This window comes from Labrus mixtus, chromosome 22 (assembly GCF_963584025.1).
Source record: "Labrus mixtus chromosome 22, fLabMix1.1, whole genome shotgun sequence".
NCBI classification, from domain to species: domain Eukaryota; kingdom Metazoa; phylum Chordata; class Actinopteri; order Labriformes; family Labridae; genus Labrus; species Labrus mixtus.
In genome coordinates, this window is record NC_083633.1 from 5,260,349 (window position 1) to 5,279,741 (window position 19,393).

The 19,393-nt window shown below is 41.5% G+C and overlaps 1 protein-coding gene across 1 annotated transcript; it reads left to right on the forward strand.

Annotated features, from left to right (window-relative positions):
* The first annotated feature begins 377 nt into the window (after positions 1-377).
* Positions 378-19,393, forward strand: LOC132956605 (serine/threonine-protein kinase 38-like). Its single transcript, XM_061030146.1, has 15 exons — positions 378-753; positions 6,725-6,864; positions 7,831-7,882; positions 7,999-8,121; positions 9,607-9,690; positions 9,802-9,925; positions 10,076-10,230; positions 10,327-10,429; positions 10,599-10,660; positions 10,821-10,938; positions 11,840-11,963; positions 12,116-12,211; positions 13,450-13,541; positions 13,694-14,674; positions 14,740-19,393. The coding sequence occupies exons 2-14, from the start codon at positions 6,731-6,733 to the stop codon at positions 13,816-13,818; spliced, it is 1,392 nt and encodes a 463-aa protein (XP_060886129.1). The 5' UTR covers positions 378-753; positions 6,725-6,730; the 3' UTR covers positions 13,819-14,674; positions 14,740-19,393.

Consider the following 19,393-nt stretch of genomic DNA (forward strand, 5'->3'; position numbering starts at 1 on the left):
ACCTCGAAACCCTCTTGTGGTTTACAAGGCATTTGATATTAATTTGTAAACTCAGTTATTATTTCTGTTTGTGTCATATGATTCCACATAAGATATAATAAATGTTCTATTTATAAGTGTTTCATCTACACTACTAATGAAATTGCGTAACAAAGCTGTAAACTACTAGAGCTATAATATTCTTTCATAGCTTGCTAGCCAAATGAACCTGTGTCCTGGAACACAACACTTGCGGGGCGATTTCTATCTTCCCATTGGCTGACACACATGCCATTGGCTTGAACATCGGACATATGATTGGTCTAATGAATCCATGAGGCCGTTTCTCTTGCAGTGATTGGCTCAGGCTGACGTCAATCAAAATCCTGCGCCGTTGCGTCTGCCGGAGCGTCTGATGAGCTCAACGGTCCCCAGGAAGCAGCGATGCTTATTTGGGTATTTTATAGCGATAAAGACGAGGTGAAGCGCGGATTTTCGAGGTCAGGCGGAACAAATGAAGACAGTTAAATATTTTTAAATTATTTCTTTCACGCTTGGTGTCAAATGGAGGAGACTTTTGTCATGATTTGGCATTGATTTGGCGATGTTTACTGTGCAGCCCGATAAGTTCCCCTGAAGAGTAACGGGAGCCTCTAGCCTTCAGCTGCCTTAATATTAGGCAGTAAAATACAGAAAAAGGACAATTATTATTATTTCTTCTGGGTTGTGGGGCTGGCGGCAAGCCAATCATTTACTCTGGAGCCGGAAACGGAGGTAGGTGATCCTCATTTCATATAGAATATTTATTATTGTTATGCTGTGGGATTTTAATTTGTGGCTGTCATGGACCCTGCCAGCGGAGTTTTAGCTAGCTAACATAACACCTCGAAACTAACCACATATTTACATGAAACAACCTCATACTATTTAAACTCGTGGATATTGTGTAGTATAAGATGTCATGGGTCAGGCATCAACATTGCACCTATAGCTGCACAAACAGAGAGGTACTACAGGCATGAAGAAGTTCACATTTATTGCTCCATGCAGGTACACACCATCTCTGCAGGTGTATCAAGGAAGTGTAAACGTGGGATGATAATGTTAATCATTAAACAAATAAGTCTTTGGCTATCTAGGACACCTTGTAGTTTTTTAATAAATTGCCACAACCCTTCTTCAGATGCACTCAGAACATATTTGAAATCAATTTGTTTTTGGCCTTTTTTTTTTTTACATTTTAAAACATATTCTGAAGGACTCTACCCCTAGAAAACAATCACTGCTTACTAACTACTAATAAAGATATAAAGTAAACAGGTCTACTAGATGATACTGCACAATGATTGGACAATGACTGAGTTATTAATACATACCATAAGTGTCTATTAAAAGACTGTTGGTGACAGAAAGGATTAGTTATTTAGCTTGAAGTAAACAGAAAAGTTGCCCAAATCCTAGGGCTGGGCGATATGGACCAAAACTCATCTCAATATTGTTTAGCTGAATGGCGATACTCGATATATATCGATATGTTTTTTATTAACAGTGAAAACACATGGAAAAATAAACTACCTGTTTGTGAATTTAAAAAGTAATATTATCAAATAAAAATGTTCCTTCAATACAATAAAAGAGAGAGAGAGGAGGAGCAGGGTGAAGAGGGACAGACAGTCAGTCATCATCAGTGAGATGAGAAAAAGGTGACCTGGCACCTCTGTAACGTTATTTTAACATAAACTATATCCATATTAACAATATTGTCTTACCCTATATCTTGTTTAAAAAATATATCGATATATCTTAAAAACTCCATATATTTCCCAGCCCTACCAAATCCTTGTCATTTTTGTTTACAGGCTTTCTGTGCATGTTTGAGTGTGAGTGCAAGCACCCCATTCCTCTCTCGGGCGTCATGACTGAGCCCTTTCATTCAGGACGGCAAGGGTTTCCTGTGCAGTCACTTACAGTACTTGAAGGGTGGAGTGTGTCCAGCTGAAGTCTCTCTGTGTGTGTGTGTGTGTGTGTGTGTGTGTGTGTGTGTGTGTGTGTGTGTGTGTGTGTGTGTAATTCCACATTCACACATTAACTACACATTTAACATACTAAACTGAGAAATCCAACATCTGGGGGAAAAGTTACATCAACTTTGACGACTCATATACAGAGTTTTATTGTTTTATTGTGTGCCAGGTACGATAATCAACTTCAGCGTGCTAACATGACTATTGCTCGCATGTCATATTGTTGCTGTAGGCTACATTTTATCTACCTGTGCAGACAAACTCAAAGTAATCTGCAGACCTGTTCGCAGTCGGCAATGGGGAATATGTTATCTGTGTTTGAGGTCTGTCAATTATTCCGAAATCTTAGAGCAGGAGATCTCACAATCTTGGCAAATGAAACCAAAGCACAGCAAAGTCCCTCTACATTTATTTAAGGAAACCCTAACCCTAAATTGTTTCAGTAAGATGAGGAAACACCGTCTGACTTTATCAATGTTTGTTTATTGTGTCCAAATCTTTAAACTTTATTTTTAGGTGATAGTCAGATTTCAGCCCTGTCCCCCGTTTTAGGCTGCGAGCTTTGGTCTCCAAATAGTGAGCTGCCTTTTATAATGCCTTCCTTATAAGTGCCTGAGTGGTGTTTGCTTAGCTGATGGGGGGGGATCTGGTTCATTGGAAGCCAATCTGAATACCGTCAGAGTCAGACTGAACGAAAGGCTCGGCTGTGAGCTAACAGTTTTTAATGTTGCTTCATCATTTTCCAGCTTGGTGGGGAAACGAGCACAAAATCCCGTCCAGGCTCACGGCTCAAGCGTGCGCAGAAATTACATTACTCGGTTTGTGCTCCTTAAAAAGGAAGGTCGCAGAACGGTAGATCTAGAGAGTATGGCAGAAACCGGAGAGACTGAGAATAACCAAATGTAATGAACGATTTGGTCAAATTAAAAGAGGACTTTTCCCCTTATTTCAAGTCAGTAGCTATTCAGTGTTTTCATAACATACTAAAAACATGCTCATTTTTAAGCTCTTATAATTAGTCGACATCAGACTCAGCGTTTCCCGTTGGTTTACAAAATTGCTTTGGTTTCAAAGCAGCCCATGCCTGTTGTGTTTTCCTTCACCTTCTCCTCCAGCGTTTTCAGAAACAAAGATCTAAAAAGCCACAGAACAACATCGAGCAGCTAAAGTTTCTAAACGTGGTGGAGCATTCAGCCCACAGAAGCAGGGATTTCACCGCAGGAAATGGTGATGACCTCAAAAAGAACTAAGAGGAGAATGAATATGGTCATGTGTTCCTCAAAAAAAAAAAAAAAAAAAAAAGGTGGTGTAAGCAAAAGTATAAATTTAGAAATCCCAGAGTGATATCATGGAGGGAAGTGTGATATTTAACACGTTTCTGAAGCCAGTCAAAATATAATCATTTTGATTGATCATTGTTTGGTTCAATAACCAACAGACAGAGCAGAGATGTAGTAAAGATGTTCCTGTTTCCTTTACAATACCAACTTTAATACCTGTAGACTTGAGTATCAGCCCATAAAAAGTACAACATAATATTGATGGAAAAGCCCTGTTTGCTGATATTTGCTAGCTTTTACTGACATTGCCATCTCCACTAGCTTTGCTCTGTTGTTGTTTTTTGTTGTCACATGATAATGTACCTGACCCCAGTCCATCTGTTTTGTGAAGATATTAAATGATGGATCGTATGAGTGCGTAGACAGGCTTACTCTCAGATGTGCTTTACAGCTTTTAAGACCTTATCATATTGGAAGATGATCCTAATAATATGTGTGTATCAGAGCGTCTCTAGAAATATTCACTCCCATAAATGTTTGCTGTGGTGGGTTAGAAGTCTTAGATTTCTTGCCTCATGGGCTGATGGGTTTTTATTCTGTTGATAGATATTGTGTAAAAAAAAGTAAAAGTGGAGAATAGTCAGGGATAAAGGTTAGAGCATTGGTTCCCAACTTGGGGTCCAGGTCCCCCTTTTGGGTCGCCAAAGGACTCTTGGGGGACGCGAGGCTTTATCCGCTCTGAGGTTGTCAGAATTAGATTTTTTTCATATTACGTGAAATCATGATGACACACTCACTGGATAGTTTGTAAAAAAAACGTCTTCTGGTAAGAACAAGTGTGGCCTATTCTGTTGGGATTTTATCATGAACATCTTTTAAATTTTCTTTGTCTGGGTCATAGTGGGGGCTCAGGTTTTTTATCATACAAGTAGGTGGGGGTCCAAGGACAAAGGTTGGGAACCACTGGGTGATAGGGTACTATAACATATTTACTCTGCCAATTCTGAAATCCCTGTACACCTGAGAACTGAGTCAGTGGTATCTTACAAACACATGTTGTTGCTGGTGACTACAGTGCTTGTTGCTATTGGTTTAGTTGCTGCTAAAAGATGTTTAGTGACTTGCCACATCCGCAAGTGAGGAAAACAATGATGTCCCTGCACAGCACTCTCACTCCTGCTTGCCCACACATTGTGCCTGACTGACTGAGTGACTTACTTCTGTTATTTATCAACCTAAAAGACCATCACCAGTCCATGCATACGTTGTGTGTCTTTCTTGAGGTTTTTCTTTGTCACTTTTGTTGTGGACTTCCTTTGGATATGGGGATTTGAAGATAACCGATTTTCAAACTTCGATACAATTCTAGTAAATCAAATGACACCGATACCTGATGAGGGGCAAAAAACAGAAGACCTAGGCACCCAGTTTTGGGTACATTCTTATTTTAAACGACCAGAAACATTCAAGCCAACTTTTGCACACTGTCTGAATAACACAAATACGTTGGCACCGTACAGTATTTATGCAACTTAGAGTTCAGTTAGTGCACTTTCTCTTTTTTGCATGCGGCAGCTTTTGGTTAAAATATGATGGAAGAGCTTCATTTTTTTCTAAAGCTTCAGTACATCTCGATATCTATCATTAAGATAACTAAGATTTTGACCATTTTAAAACTCGTGGTTTCAAAAAGTATCAAACATTTCAACAATCTACTGGGTATTCGCCATGTGCATCTTCCCCAAAAATGTAACATCAGGCGCTCATGGAGGGATGAAAGCCCCCCAGACAGAATATTACTGACACTGCTGGCACTTATTTGTATTTGCTCAGTATTGTCATTTCCTCAATGAGCATCAGTGATGTTTCCCGTTGAGTAGATCTCCCCAGCAGGGTAAACCTGTAAAGACCTCAGTAACTCAACTCCTGTGTTCGCCAGCATCGTTTTTTTCACCCAACCGAAGCCGTTTGCAGCAGATTTCAGTATGTTTTCTCAGAAGTCAGGAAGCGTCTTGTTGTTGTGGGCAGTGGACGGGAAAGGGACTGTTGTCTAGACCAAACACGGGTCCTATCTAGCGGCTGCAGGGCTGTTTTATCTCTGTGTAAGCAAATCAAGAGCATTCATAACTTTCTGATGGCGTGATGCTGAAACGTTTTGATGACGTTTACATCCAGTCACCCTCTTCCTCTTTCCCTTGTTACATAATATATTCAAAGTCTGACCATGTAAATACTCTGTTAGTTTAAGAAGAACAGATCTACTTCCCTTTCAGTGTGAACGTCATTCTTTGTATTTGTGTTGTGTTGCAGTTTGATTTTCATTACACCCACTCAAGAGCGACTTCAAATCCAAGATGTCAGTGCAGTGTGTGCCCTTGTAAAGAGAATGGTTCACAAATTGCTTGATAATTGACTGAAGCGCTGCCATTATATGATGTGTTGTATTAAATTACAAGGCACGATGGGGTTCCTCAGGGTTCGATCACATTACCAAAGATCCTCCATCAGTCAGTCCTCCGTCTTTGTTTATTTGATTAGAAAGCATTCTCAGTTTGATGTTATCACATACTGCTGAGATAGATCTGTAGAAATGTCCCTGAGTAGTTGCTGGATTGAAACCCTGCAGGCCGGGATCCATCCGACACAAATAAAGTTCTTCTTATTATTATTATTATGAGGCTCACAGCTTTTTGGTGGAAGCCAGTGAGGGTTCTTGTCATTGCTGTCACACTACTGATTCCTCTCTTGTCTGTATGGGAGCATGCACAGTGATAACAGGGATGTAAACGTCTTATGCATTTGAAGCATGTCTATAATGCTTTTGCTGAACTAAAGCCACTACTACCAAAAGTGATAATTATACAACAAAGGACCGGTCGGACCAGAAAGCAGTAATGCAGTGTTTATCAGCAGATTCTTCTCAAAATAAGCGGTGCTGGATGCTTTGTGGTGTGTGCACTGTGGACTAACTCACCAGGTTCATTAAAGAACAACCACAGCCTGCGAGGTCAAAGCTGGGAAATGAGCATTAATGTCAAATGCTAAAATGTGGCAACAAAAGCAGAAGTAAAGATGATGAAGAGACAAAAAGATATGCTGGTTAATAATGACCATATGAAGCTTACGTAGTCTGATATTTGTCTTATTATTGACTTTAGCCACTGGTCATATCAATCCAAGTCTGGCAGCAACAAAACCCCTGAGGAAGAATTTTTTGACTTTAACTTTTTATTGGATGAAGAAAGTGTTACTAACCTCGATCAAACGTTACTCACTGGAGTGTTCAAGTAATGTCATCAAGAAGTTCATGAACAACTTATTGTGTGGAAAATTGCTGCTTAAATTCTTCAAAAAACACTTTTTAAAAAGTAGTAACAGTGACTTGTCTGATGTGCAAAACCTGATGTGTTTTGGTCCTTGTTTCTTTCTGTTGTGTTTCAGGATAGTATGGCCATGACGGGAGGGACTGCAGCTGCCCTACCCATGAGCAACCACACCCGTGAGAGGGTGACCGTGGCCAAGCTGACACTGGAGAACTTCTACAGCACTCTGCTCACCCAGCACGAGGAGCGGGAGATGAGGTAAAAAAAAAAAAAAAATGCTCGAGTGGTCGTAAAGGCTGTAAGACATCTAACATAATACACAGGCGTCGCCAAGGTTAGGCCTTTTTGGACAGCAGGAACTTTTTCATACTTCTAGGAACTGTTGGAACCCCCCCCCCCCCCCCCACAGGAACTATGAACTATTTTAGTTCCTAGAACCCTGTTTAGAGGAACCTTTTTAACTCCAGCCTCTAAGTAGGCACTCTCCCAGCACAAGAGAGACTTTGAGTGTCTTAAGTGCACAGAGAGTCCATACGTCAAAATCATTATAAAAAAGGAAGATGAAGAAACCGAAACAAGACTACAAAAAAATGTGTCGGCCGGCTTACATCACTTTGAGGTTCATATCGTGGACTTGAGCTTGTGTCGCACTTTTCTAGTCTAGTTTTCTATGTTCTGACTACTCAAAGCGCTTGGTCCGAAAACACCTTTTGACATAAAATGAAAGTTCCTGCCTGTATGGTGAAGAAAAACCACAATAAACTATTTAAATTCCACTAGATTCTCTCACAGGTTCATTAAGACCTTAACCTATCTGCAGCCAGTCTCCCTCTGCATGTAGATGTAGCTGATATTTACAGCATCATGTGTGGCTTTATCTGCTGCTGGAAGAGGAAACCAGTTAGTGGTGTTTCATGCCAGCTGTGAGCACAACAAAGGACACTTTATAATCTAACACTTGCGGTCTCAGGTTACCGCACTGGTAGTCCTGATCTCTTGTCCAGGTATCATGGTTCAGTCGTCCTCATAAAAGACTCGCTGTTTAAATCGTTAATGTTCACTCCACTGCATAAACTGAGTGAAACTTTAGGTAATCAAACCCCTCTTTGTACATTTCCCCACCAAATCTCTCAGAATAATTTTTGATTGATGATTTTTGCAGCCCTTATTCAAATTTAATTCTCTTTTTGAAAGCACAATTCTGTTTTCTTTTTTCATGTGCAGACAGAAGAAGCTGGAGAAGGCCATGGATGAGGAGGGTTTGCCTGATGAGGAGGTATGACAATCATCGTCTTCATTTTCACCTCTGCATGTTGTAATTAGAAAAAGGCTTGGACTTCTTCGGATGTCTCACATTCTTGTCCGTCTTTGTTTTTTTTTTTTTTTTTGCAGAAAGTAATGCGCCGCTCGCAGCATGCTCGTAAGGAGACCGAGTTTTTGCGGCTGAAGAGGACGCGGCTCGGCCTGGATGACTTTGAATCTCTTAAAGTTATTGGGCGAGGTGCTTTTGGAGAGGTACATTAAAGTTAGATTTCTATAAATATCTTGAAGGGTGTCAAAAGTTTAAATGAAGTCTGTCATGAAAGTTTGTGGTTTCAGTTTCCCTCATGTTGATGCATGATGTTCTCTTTTGCCTCAGTGTTATCATGGTGTTACTTTCAAATCCATGACATCACATGGCCGCTTTAGATGAGTTTTATTCACTGTGTGTTTGATCAGAAGTTTACAACAAGAATTCTCTGAACAGAGTGATATCTGCTCAGGATTATATTGGCTTAAAGGAGCAATCTGTAAGATATATACTGAATACTGAATACTTACTATATGATCAGACATTAAGGAAACATGCTATGTTGAAGTGATGGCTTCTCTGACAACAATGCAGCAGCCAGTATGTCCTCCTTCTAAGTTTAGATTCTGGTCCAGAATGGTCTGGATTTGTTTTGACCAGAGAAGTAAGCGGTTTTAAGGCTGTTTTGGATGCCCCTCAGTTTTGCCAGATATGAGACCAGTTATCACGGCAAACCAACAGGTGTTGCAGCGATGTAAGAGAACTGGTTCAGATAAGTGATTCTAACCAACCTTACAAGATTTTTACAATAAGCTTCACGACCAGAAACGTGGTCGAACTAGGATAAATATTGGAGATGCTTTTAAGCGGGAGCTCCACATACACACAGTCAGACATGACCACACACACACACATTCCCCCACTGGCTCAGCTGGCCCTGTCTCTCCCCTGTAACGCCTCTGTTACTACATTTAAAGACGGTACAGATGGAGGATCACTTCCCACATTACGCCTCCACAACATTTAGATTCAAGGCAAAATGTCATAAGGATGTACCTTGAAACGATATTCTGAATACGGCTAATAGAATTCGATTTTTGGTGGTATCATATCGAATTTAAAATTCTGCTATCGTTGACAGCCCTAGTGCCAAATAAGTGAGGCACATTGTGACAGATGAGTTCCAGTAAATGTGTTGGTCTGCACTCTGCATCATCATCCTTTTCCAAAAGTCTCAATACTGCCAACACACTTACAGCAACCGAGGAATCTTCAAATGAAAGGTGGGCAGCAGAGTTTCACAATGTCTCCTGCCGTGAAGTGGAGGTTAGACATGACATGAACGTAGCAGAAGTCAAGCATTTTATAACACAAAGGTTGTAGTTTGGATGTAGCCTTAGAGGACTTGACATAGATTGGAAATGACAGTTTCTCACAACATCAAGTTAAACATGGAAATGAATGGAAGAGCATGTTTTGCAACTGAAATGCACGTTGATGCACATGCTGCTTCTGTTCTGACTTCACTGCTGTCTTCTTGGAGAATTTCCCCCGGGGATAAATATAAGTATTTCTGATTCTGAACATACAGTAGTTAGATGTTTTTCCTCACTCATCTGCACATTCAGTTATGTATATCTCATAAAGTGCTGTCCAATAGAAAAGTGAATACATGCACACGAGCTGATCTGTCACGTCGTCTCCATCAGGTCCGTTTGGTGCAGAAAAAAGACACGGGGCACATATACGCCATGAAGATTCTGAGAAAAGCCGACATGCTGGAGAAAGAACAGGTGAACAAGTTTTTTTTATCTGCACCCCGATTCTCACAGACCGCTGTTGAAGCTGCTGCAACAATGGTGTTCTGTTAGAGGTTTCTAAGGTTGTGTTCTTTCTCCCTTTAGGTCGCTCATATCCGAGCAGAGCGGGATATTCTGGTGGAGGCAGACGGCGCCTGGGTGGTTAAGATGTTTTACAGCTTCCAGGACAAGAGAAACCTCTACCTCATCATGGAGTTCCTACCTGGAGGTACTGATAAAATAACAAATCTGTTTGACTGTAGCATTTTGAGCTAGCCTGTTGCTAGTATTTTCTCTATTCTATTCTGTGATATTGTTAGCAAGCGAGACATAAATGCTGTGAATCATGACACTCAAGAGCTCTGACCTTGTTGTCCAGGCGACATGATGACTCTGCTGATGAAGAAGGACACTCTGTCCGAAGAGGCCACCCAGTTCTACATCGCAGAGACGGTCCTGGCCATCGACTCCATCCACCAGCTGGGCTTCATCCACAGAGACATCAAACCAGACAACCTGCTGCTGGACTCCAGGGTGAGACTCCCAGACGCACAGACACAAATGCCCGACTGTCCGTGTGAGGTGTGTGTTTTTCTTTGTGATATATATGGAATGTGTGTTTGCTCACAGGGACACGTGAAGCTGTCGGATTTTGGCTTGTGTACGGGACTGAAAAAGGCTCATCGCACAGAATTTTATAGGAACCTGACGCACAACCCGCCCAGTGATTTCTGTGAGTCCAGAATCCAAACCCTCATGCTTATACACGTGCAACAAGTTTAACTTCTCCCAAAGTACATTTTCCGGTGGACTCTGTTGTGATCTTTTTGCAGAAACATGAGCCTGAAACTATTTGAAATTGTCTCTCCCTTTTCTTCTCTTCACTATTTTGCTCCGCGCAGCTTTTCAAAATATGAACTCCAAGAGGAAAGCAGAGACCTGGAAGAAGAACCGGAGACAGCTGGTAAGGCCTTGACGTTTGACAGAATGAAAGAAAAGAGTTGAAAGGAAAGAATCACACAAATACTGGTTACAACATCCAGAACAAGTTGTTAATAGTTGATCTTAATTATTTGAATCTACATACAGAGTCCTCACCTTTTATGGTTCTGGTTGAATTTCAGGCTTACTCTACTGTAGGGACTCCTGACTACATTGCTCCTGAAGTCTTCATGCAGACGGGATACAACAAGCTGTGTGACTGGTGGTCTCTGGGGGTCATCATGTATGAAATGCTCATCGGTAAGACAGCCACAGAACGGTTCATGAAACTCATTTTAGATCTTTAAATCACAGAAGTGATCAAAAGATGTTTGATGCCCCAATTGAGTAAAATTGGGAATGATTTAAAGGTGGGCCTGTAGCCTAGTGGTTATTGTGCACGCCTAATGTAAGGAGGCTGTGGTTCTCCTAAGCAAGCGGCCCGGGTTCAAATCCGACCTGTGCCTCCCTTCTCACTGTCTCTCGCAGAGTTCTGACGCTAACCACTGTTCTATCTCTCAATGAAGGCATAAAACGCCCCAAATACACCTTTAAAAGAAGGTGAATAGAGGCGTTTTTAAACACCAATTTAAACATGTTTTGATTGAAAAACCTTTTTAATCGTTTCAAATATTTATTGCAGCAGAACATAGTTTGTGTTTGGCATCTAGGCTCCGACCTCATCACTCCTCGCAGTTTTTATTAACATGCAGAAATTTGAGGAGTGATGGGATGATATCTAAAACCCCTCAGTCGGAGCCTAAAGGTGGATGCTGGGGGGGTGGAGGGGCTGAAGCGAGAGTGCAGTACTGGTGCAGCTGACGATGAAGGAGCAAAAGGGAGAGACCGGACATCTTGCAGCTTAAATACACAGCTAATTGAAGGAGGTGTTGTCAGGTGATTGTTGAGAATGAGGCATGTCGTGTGTGAAATCAGTGCTGCTGGAGAATACTGCCTGAACTAGCTCGCAGGCGTCGCCTCATTTCAGGAAAAAATACCTGAAAACACAGGCATAAAACACGTAAGGCTTCATGAACATGCAGAAGATAATGTGCCAGGATTTTTGGTCCTTATTTTGCATCACATTGCAGAAGTCGTTTAACAAGTTATATATCACTCTACCTCCAAGTTATTTTTTTAATGCACACTGACTTTTGTTCAGGCTATCCACCCTTCTGCTCGGAGACGCCGCAGGAGACGTACAGGAAGGTGATGAACTGGAAGGAAACCCTCGTCTTCCCGCCTGAAGTCCCCATATCAGAGAGGGCCAAAGACTTGATATTAAGGTTTGCAGAGATTTACAATGTCTCTCATACACACCTGCTCGAAAGTCACCTGCCAAACATCCTGGTTTAGACATGGAAACATGTTTCTAAATGTGCTGAACATAAAGGTTTGTTGAACAATCATATCATCAGTCTGCATGTTTATGTTTCAGGTATTGCACTGATGCAGAGAACAGGGTCGGAGCTGTGAGTGTGGAGGAGATTAAGAGCCATCAGTTCTTTGAGTCCGTCGACTGGGAGCACATCAGGTACGTGCAAGACAAGATAAGATAAGATGAACTTTATCGCCCCAGTGGGAAATCTGCCTTGGACAAAGCTTCTTTCAGGTGTACGGTAGCCATCAGCTCAATATTCTTCTTCATGTCTGAATGAGTGCTTAAACTCAAACTAGGATCAATATTGGAGATGCTTTTGAAAAATGGAGAGAGGTTAGAACACAGAAAGGTTTACAGACTGATGCAGAGCTGGATAAACACTGAAGCTTCAGTGTCCACCACATGGTAACCTGCATGAGCATCAACTCTAGAGAGGAGGGGGGCGGGGGGAGACAGCTCTCTACAATGTTTTGAATTTGGACTGCAGTACCCATTTTTAACACTAGGTGTCAGAGTTACATATCGCTCCTTTAATTCATTGAATTGTTTATATCTACTTTTAGAGGAGTTATTCCAATATTTGCTAATATTCATTTTGATTGCTTTTTCATTTATTGCTTTTACTTCCTGTTATGTATTTCCTTTTTTATCGCTTTTATTTCTTCCTATTTGTTTTTTCCTTTTTTATTCCTTTTTTAAAGCTTTTACCTTTACTCCATCTGCTCTCTGCTGAGTTTGTACATTTAGCATCTTTTCTCCTCTTGGTTTCTCTTCTTCTTATTCACTGTGTCTTTGTTGTTCTGCTGTTTGCTGTTTGCTGTTTGTTGTTTGGGCTCTTTTGTCACCGATAGCGTGTCATGATTTGTTTGTTTCCCTTCTTAAAGTGTTGTTTTTAAAGGTGCTATAGAAGTAAAGATATTAATATTATTACTTTTGTATAAAAGATGTTTGTAAGTAGGTCAGAGCTGTAACTTTTCCATGACACTTAAACACAATAGAAGTCAAGGCTACAGCAGCACATTGAACAGAATGAAACACGTCCTGTCTGCCTTATGAAGAACAGTGTCGTCCATCTTTATCAGCGCCTGTGCTCAGAGAAAAAAAACTGTTTAATGAATTATGGAACACTTATAAAGTTGATAAGACATTTGAATGAGCCTTTCACAGAGGTTAGAATAAGTGAGGAGGAGACAAAGCATTTCAACCTGGTGTTAAGTTATTCCTTTACAGAAAACAACCACAATGATCATCTCTCCATTAATGGATGTCCATCGGGTCCTGTTTGTGTTTGTGTAGTTTGCTCGGTTTTGATCTAACTTGTTATATGTACTGTTCTGATTTCTCTTTTGAAATCTTTCTTCATCACGATTGTCTTCATGTTGCCTCCTCAGGGAACGGCCTGCAGCCATCTCCATCGAAATCAAGAGCATCGACGACACCTCAAACTTTGACGACTTCCCCGAATCAGACATCCTCCAGCCAGGTTTGTTTTCACACATTTGTCTGCAAGCCAATTAAAGCGTCTTATTTATGATTATCCTTCTAATGGGTTTCTCTTAGTGTACAAAGTGTGACCTACAGCGCCCTCCAGTGGCATTTAAAATAACACCTCCTTCGTTCTGTGTTGAATTTCAGCCAGCTCAACAGAGCCGGACTTCAAATCCAAGGACTGGGTCTTCCTCAACTACACGTACAAACGTTTCGAGGGTTTGACTCAGCGAGGCACCATCCCCACATACATGAAGGCGGGGAAGGCCTGACACGCTGCAACGTGGAGACAAACAAAAAAAACAAAAAAACAACAACAGACGTTTACGGACACAGGGTCGGGCCGTGGAGCCCCCGCTGGTGCTGAAGGCCACGCTGTCGGCCTCTCAGTGTAATTTAACCCTCATCACAAGTCATTTAGGCGTGCTCAGCCTCGGCAAGAACGCCAAGAGCTCGGAAATTAAGGAGCGTTACCGCATTACCTCGGTTGTTTATATAGCGTCTACACGTGCCGTCTTTAGCCATAGCTCTCAGGCCAGTTCCTCGACACTAAATCAGCATATCTGCATGTTAAGCGGCATTACTGCTTCCGGAGAGGATTTAAAAAAAAAAACTGCCTAAACGCGATAGTGAGAATAAAGGTTGGAAAACAAATCACTGCTTTGACAGTGATGGTTTCTACACTGGAGGCTCCATTAGCTCTGCTGCAAACATCATTTCTAACACTGAAGATAAAATCTGTACACTGGAGTCGAACTCTGAAGGATAAGTGAGTAACGACAGGCCCCCGCCCCTTCTGTCACCAATATCTCTGGGGATTTTTAAAGGAAGGTTCCAGCATGGTTTCCAGGGTTTTGACTCTCTCTCTCTGCTTTGTTTTTAAGTGTAGGAAAGAAAGCACATCAAGATTCAGCTGACAGAAGCCTCTCACTTTGGTTTTAACCGTCGGTTTAGCTTGTTGCCTTGTAGCCTGGTTCAGCCTCAACATCACACATTCAGGGTGCTGATGGTGCAAGTTCCTGCTAGCAAAATGCTATATCCCTTTTAGCCTCATAATGCTCTGAGACCAGAGAGGCATCGTTTAGTATGTTAACCGTAATATTTCACAACCAGGCTTGTGCAGTAGACGTGTATTTAGCCATGCTAGCATCAGTGCTAACTCTTGGGATTATAATGTTAGTTCATCACTGTAGTTCAATTTGAAACATCTCTATATTTGTTGGATTGGCATAAAAGTAATTTGCATCTAGCGCCATCATCATGTCAAAAAAAAAAAAACGAGGTTGGTCCAATTTGGTTTTGCGATCATCTTCTGTAGATTCTGGTTCTCTGGGTTTAGCATTTAGCTCAATGCAGAGCTTTGTCCGTATGCATGTGCTCAAAGAGCTGCTAGCGCTGATGTAATCTCATGACGTGTCTCCTTTCTGATACTTGAGTGCACTGCTGTGTAGCACACTGTGTGCATCATCTACCTATCGGCATGCTCAAATAGTGCAGAAAGTTCAACAGAGTGTTGAAGCTCAATCTAGCATACAGAGGCGCTGCTCGTCAACACGCAAGGCAGGCAACTGCTTTGGGGCCCCAGATCAATACAGGGCCCCAAAGCAGCGGTCATAAAATGTGCAAACTTTTGCAGTGACGGTAGGAAACCTCCCTAAGGGATTCCCATCTGACAGAACTCACTCTCTTTACCCTGCTGAACGCTGATTGGAGGGCCCCCAAATTGATTTTTGCCTAGGCCCCCAACAGACTCTAGAATCAGCACTGCTAGCATGAACATTTATTCATTCCCTCTAATCACTATTGAAAATGTGGACGGCTTCTTCTTCTTCTTTAAAGTTGAGTTGAAACTGTGTGGACTATGTTGTAACTTTAATTTGCTTCTGTATGCCCCAGCTACATGCTAGGTGGAAATGATGCAGCTATCTAGCTGACAACGTGTCAATCAAAATGTAAAGCTCCAATTCATAACAAGACGCTTTACAAAAGAGCATATGGGATAAGATGCAGGAAGGATTTCTCCTGTGTTCTTTATGTTTGTGTTGTCCACACTTCCTTACGGCTGAGGTGGAGGTCGGAGCAGGCCGTATATATATATAAAGCATTAAGTTGGTGAAAAGGAAGGTGCTCCAGTGTGTTTTTAAAGTCTCTTAAAGTGACAGATGCTTCTGTGCTGCTGATGAGGGGAGGAGAGTATATCATATATCATGCTGGAACCCTCCTTCAACCCCCCCCCCCCCCCCCCCCCCCCCCCCGGTTCTGATGAAACACCGAGCATTTTGCCTCAGCGCTGAGAAACAAGTGTTGCCAGGAAATGTGTGAATGCCGTTTGCCCCTGTGCTCGACGTCCGTTACTGCGGAGTGCCGCTCATTCACATCACGCCAAACAAACCGCCGTAGTGTTTCACTTCCCCCTTAAGAGTCGGCTGTTTGTTGTTCAGGGTTCAGTGCCACAGTCATTGATATTTCTCCTGACTTTAATCCTTAATGAAGCCCCAGGGTCGATCCCTTTCTTCTGAGGTGGACATGCAAAGTGCCTTTAAAGAGCTGAAGAGCAGATACTTCAGCAATCGGAAGGAATTAAAAAGTATTAGAAGATGATAATAATCAAAGTTATAGAGCTGAAGGAGAAGGGAGAAGCAAAAGAAGGAAACTGAAGAGAAAAGATTTATGAGTCAACTTGTATGAAACCGTCCCTAAGAAGAAAAAAGAAAAAGCTACAATGTGTCAAATTTAGTCTGAAACATGAAACATTACTGTAAGAAAGCAGAATCCTGAAAAAGCATTTCAGCTAACTGAAGGGTTTTTATTGGTTGGATAATAAAACACAAGGCTCATAAAAACAATTCTACAAGGAACAAAATGTTCATGTAAAGATTAAATAGATATTAGAGACTAAATGAGATGAGATTAAAGCTCCTGTGAGGAACCCTCTGGTTTGTCGACCCCCTGTGGACAAAGCTGAAACACAGAGATCGTCGGCCGTCGGTCCTAGTTGGACCGTCGGTGAGCGGTCGTCGCCCTAGTTTTAGTGGTTGTGTCCGGCCCCTCTGGCCTTTTTTTGGCCGATTCGACATGTTGCATCGGTCTGTCCTCACTGGAGCTTTAACATGGAAGATATTTTAGACACTTGTGTTCGAGCTGCTTAGATGTCTTTATTTATCTAGAGATTTAAGAAGACCCTCACCGTGTAAAGCTAAAGTAAAACCTGTCCTAAAAAAACAACAACAACAGTTTAAGCACGTCTGCTCAGAGTTGCGACGAGCCAGCGCTACAAAGTAGTTACCAAAGATCTCTGATCATCTCTCCTCGTGATCCGAACAAACATTCAGCTGAAGCCGTCGCTTCGTGCACTCAACTCAATACTACCTTTAAAAAAAACAAAAAAAAAACACCTTTTCAAGAGAGCCAAACATGTTGATAGACAAATCTGCTGTTTATACTTCTACACTCGTCAGAAAAAGAAATGTTAGCTCAAGTGTCAAAAAAGCTCCATACAGGGAACGTGAACACACAGAGGACTTAACCGTCCAGCTGTAGTCGTCATGAGAATCACAGTTTGAAATGTTGGTGGTGCTATTTCTGAGGGATCCACAGAGAAAGGATCTGAACGTGTGGTTTAATTATGAGAGATAAACGATGATAGCCTCTGTCATCATATTTGATTTGTTAAATGTATAATAATAGCCTTTAACGCTCCATAAAGACTGACACAAAGAACATATTCATTGTTTAAATTAGGGATGATTTATGTGTATATTTCTGCATTATTTTGTTCAATGTTTTTTAAATTCCATTCTGTGCTAAAATCCCTGAATTTAAATTGAACTGTTTTCATGAAAGTCTATATTTAAAGGGGCGCTCCGGCTGTTTAGTAATCATCATCCACAAAAAATGGCAGAAAGAAAAGAAAACACAAGTGAAGCAGCAGACGCTCAGATGTTTTGACGTGTTTGCATCTTTGTGGGGCTAAAGTTCCAGCAACAGGAATCCTACATTTCCCACAATGCAACATGGTAGAAGCACTAAATGCAGATTTATTTTGAGCCCTCTGTGTTCCGGCTCTCTGCTAGAAATGTGATTTTCTCATGGAATCCGTCAGTCTTTATTTGAATGGCGCCCAGTCATAACAAGTGTTGTCTCAAGACGCTTTACAAAAAGAGCAGGTCAAAGACTTCACTCGTTATGTTACAGAAGAAAAGTGGGAGATGGAATAAGATGCATGAGGAGTGATAGAGACAAACAGAGGGCATGTAATCGTACAGTTTAGACAGTCTGAGATCCTCTGCTACGTCTGTTTGTAAGAGACACAAATGTCACTTTTCCGTCTTTATTAGACGCCAGAAGGACAGTAAAGTTGAATGGACCACCACTAATCTCGCTCTCTGGCTAGCAGCTAAAGATCTGCATTTTTTGTCAAGCTTCGGTACTTTTTCACTGCATCTATTAGGAGAAAATCTGAGATTGGATTGTTTTGAAACGCGGTATCGAAAAAGTGTTGAAGTATTGAACATTTTGACAACCCTTGGATACGTCATGAAATATGAAAAAGCGTCAACCCTTTTTTGTTTTCTTTGGGGGGGGACACAGAGGTCTCCTGAGTGACAGAAAAACCGCCTTCCTGTAACTGTCACAGAGCTCATTGATGCATACTGGTTGAAGTGGTTTGTCCCGTCCCTCCAAAACGTGTTTCATGCTGCTTAAACCAATCAGAGTCTAGCTAACTGAGCTTGATGTGAAGAATAGACGGAGTGCCTCTTTATTTACCGCGGGAACGTATCTGTAAATGTCAAATCTAACAATCTGCTTCCCTTCAAATAAACAACCCTGATCGGGTCGTTTCCCATAATGATAGAAATCAAAATGAGGTCATCAAAGCTACGACTGTACCGGAGCAGGACGGACGCATGATAAGAGGATTTTTGTTGATGTGTGTCAGAACACTGAAACACCCAAACACAGCCTGGGAGGACGCCATGTGCAGAGCGTCCTTTTTCCCCAGGATTGTTTGTGTGACTGACTGTGAGAGTGCAAATGTGAAGGAGAAACGTGGCGGTGTTTTCATGAAGTAGAACCTTTCTGTTGTGAGGTGATGTGTTGGATGTCATGCTCAGTTCTGTGTTGTAAACGGGAAATGATTCAACCTTTAGTTTTTTAAAAAGTAGCTGCGTAGGAGACGAAGAAGAGAAGAGAGAGAAACTGCTGTAAGGATCCATACAGTTCTATTTAAATGTACCACATGACTTGAAATCCATTACTGTGCCACTTTATCCAAAGGGAGCTAAATTATTTAGAGCTCATTTCTCTGTGACGATGAAACCAGTTCAGGAAATGCTTCACTTTCATCCCATAGCCCCGGCTTTTATTTCTGATGGACCAAACCGACTCACTGGTCCAGCCTGCGTCTCGTCAGTCACATCGATGTCACAGAAATCAGTCATTATTGATGTTTAGCAGAGTCAAACCCCTAACTCAGAGAACGACCAAACACATGTTCATCCTTTAAAAAAAACCTTAAAAAGAGTAAAGGCCAGTTCTCATGTAGAAACTAGTTTTAGATTTAAATCAAAATCTCTGCAAAGGAATCCTCCGAGCCCCGTCACTAAGATAATAATATTTACCCCCCCTCCCCTGTAACCTTTTTAAAGGTTTAATAAACCTCCTCCAGAGACCAGGACTTTGTGTTGAGGTATTTCTGTGTTGCTGTGTACATATTGTTGTAGGAACACTTGAAGGAAACTGTTTGTGGAGTGAAGGAGGGAGATGCTCATTAATGTATTCGTTCATTTGATGAGTTTTTATGTTGATAACATGCTGACAATAATAAAATTAAACACTGAAATACTT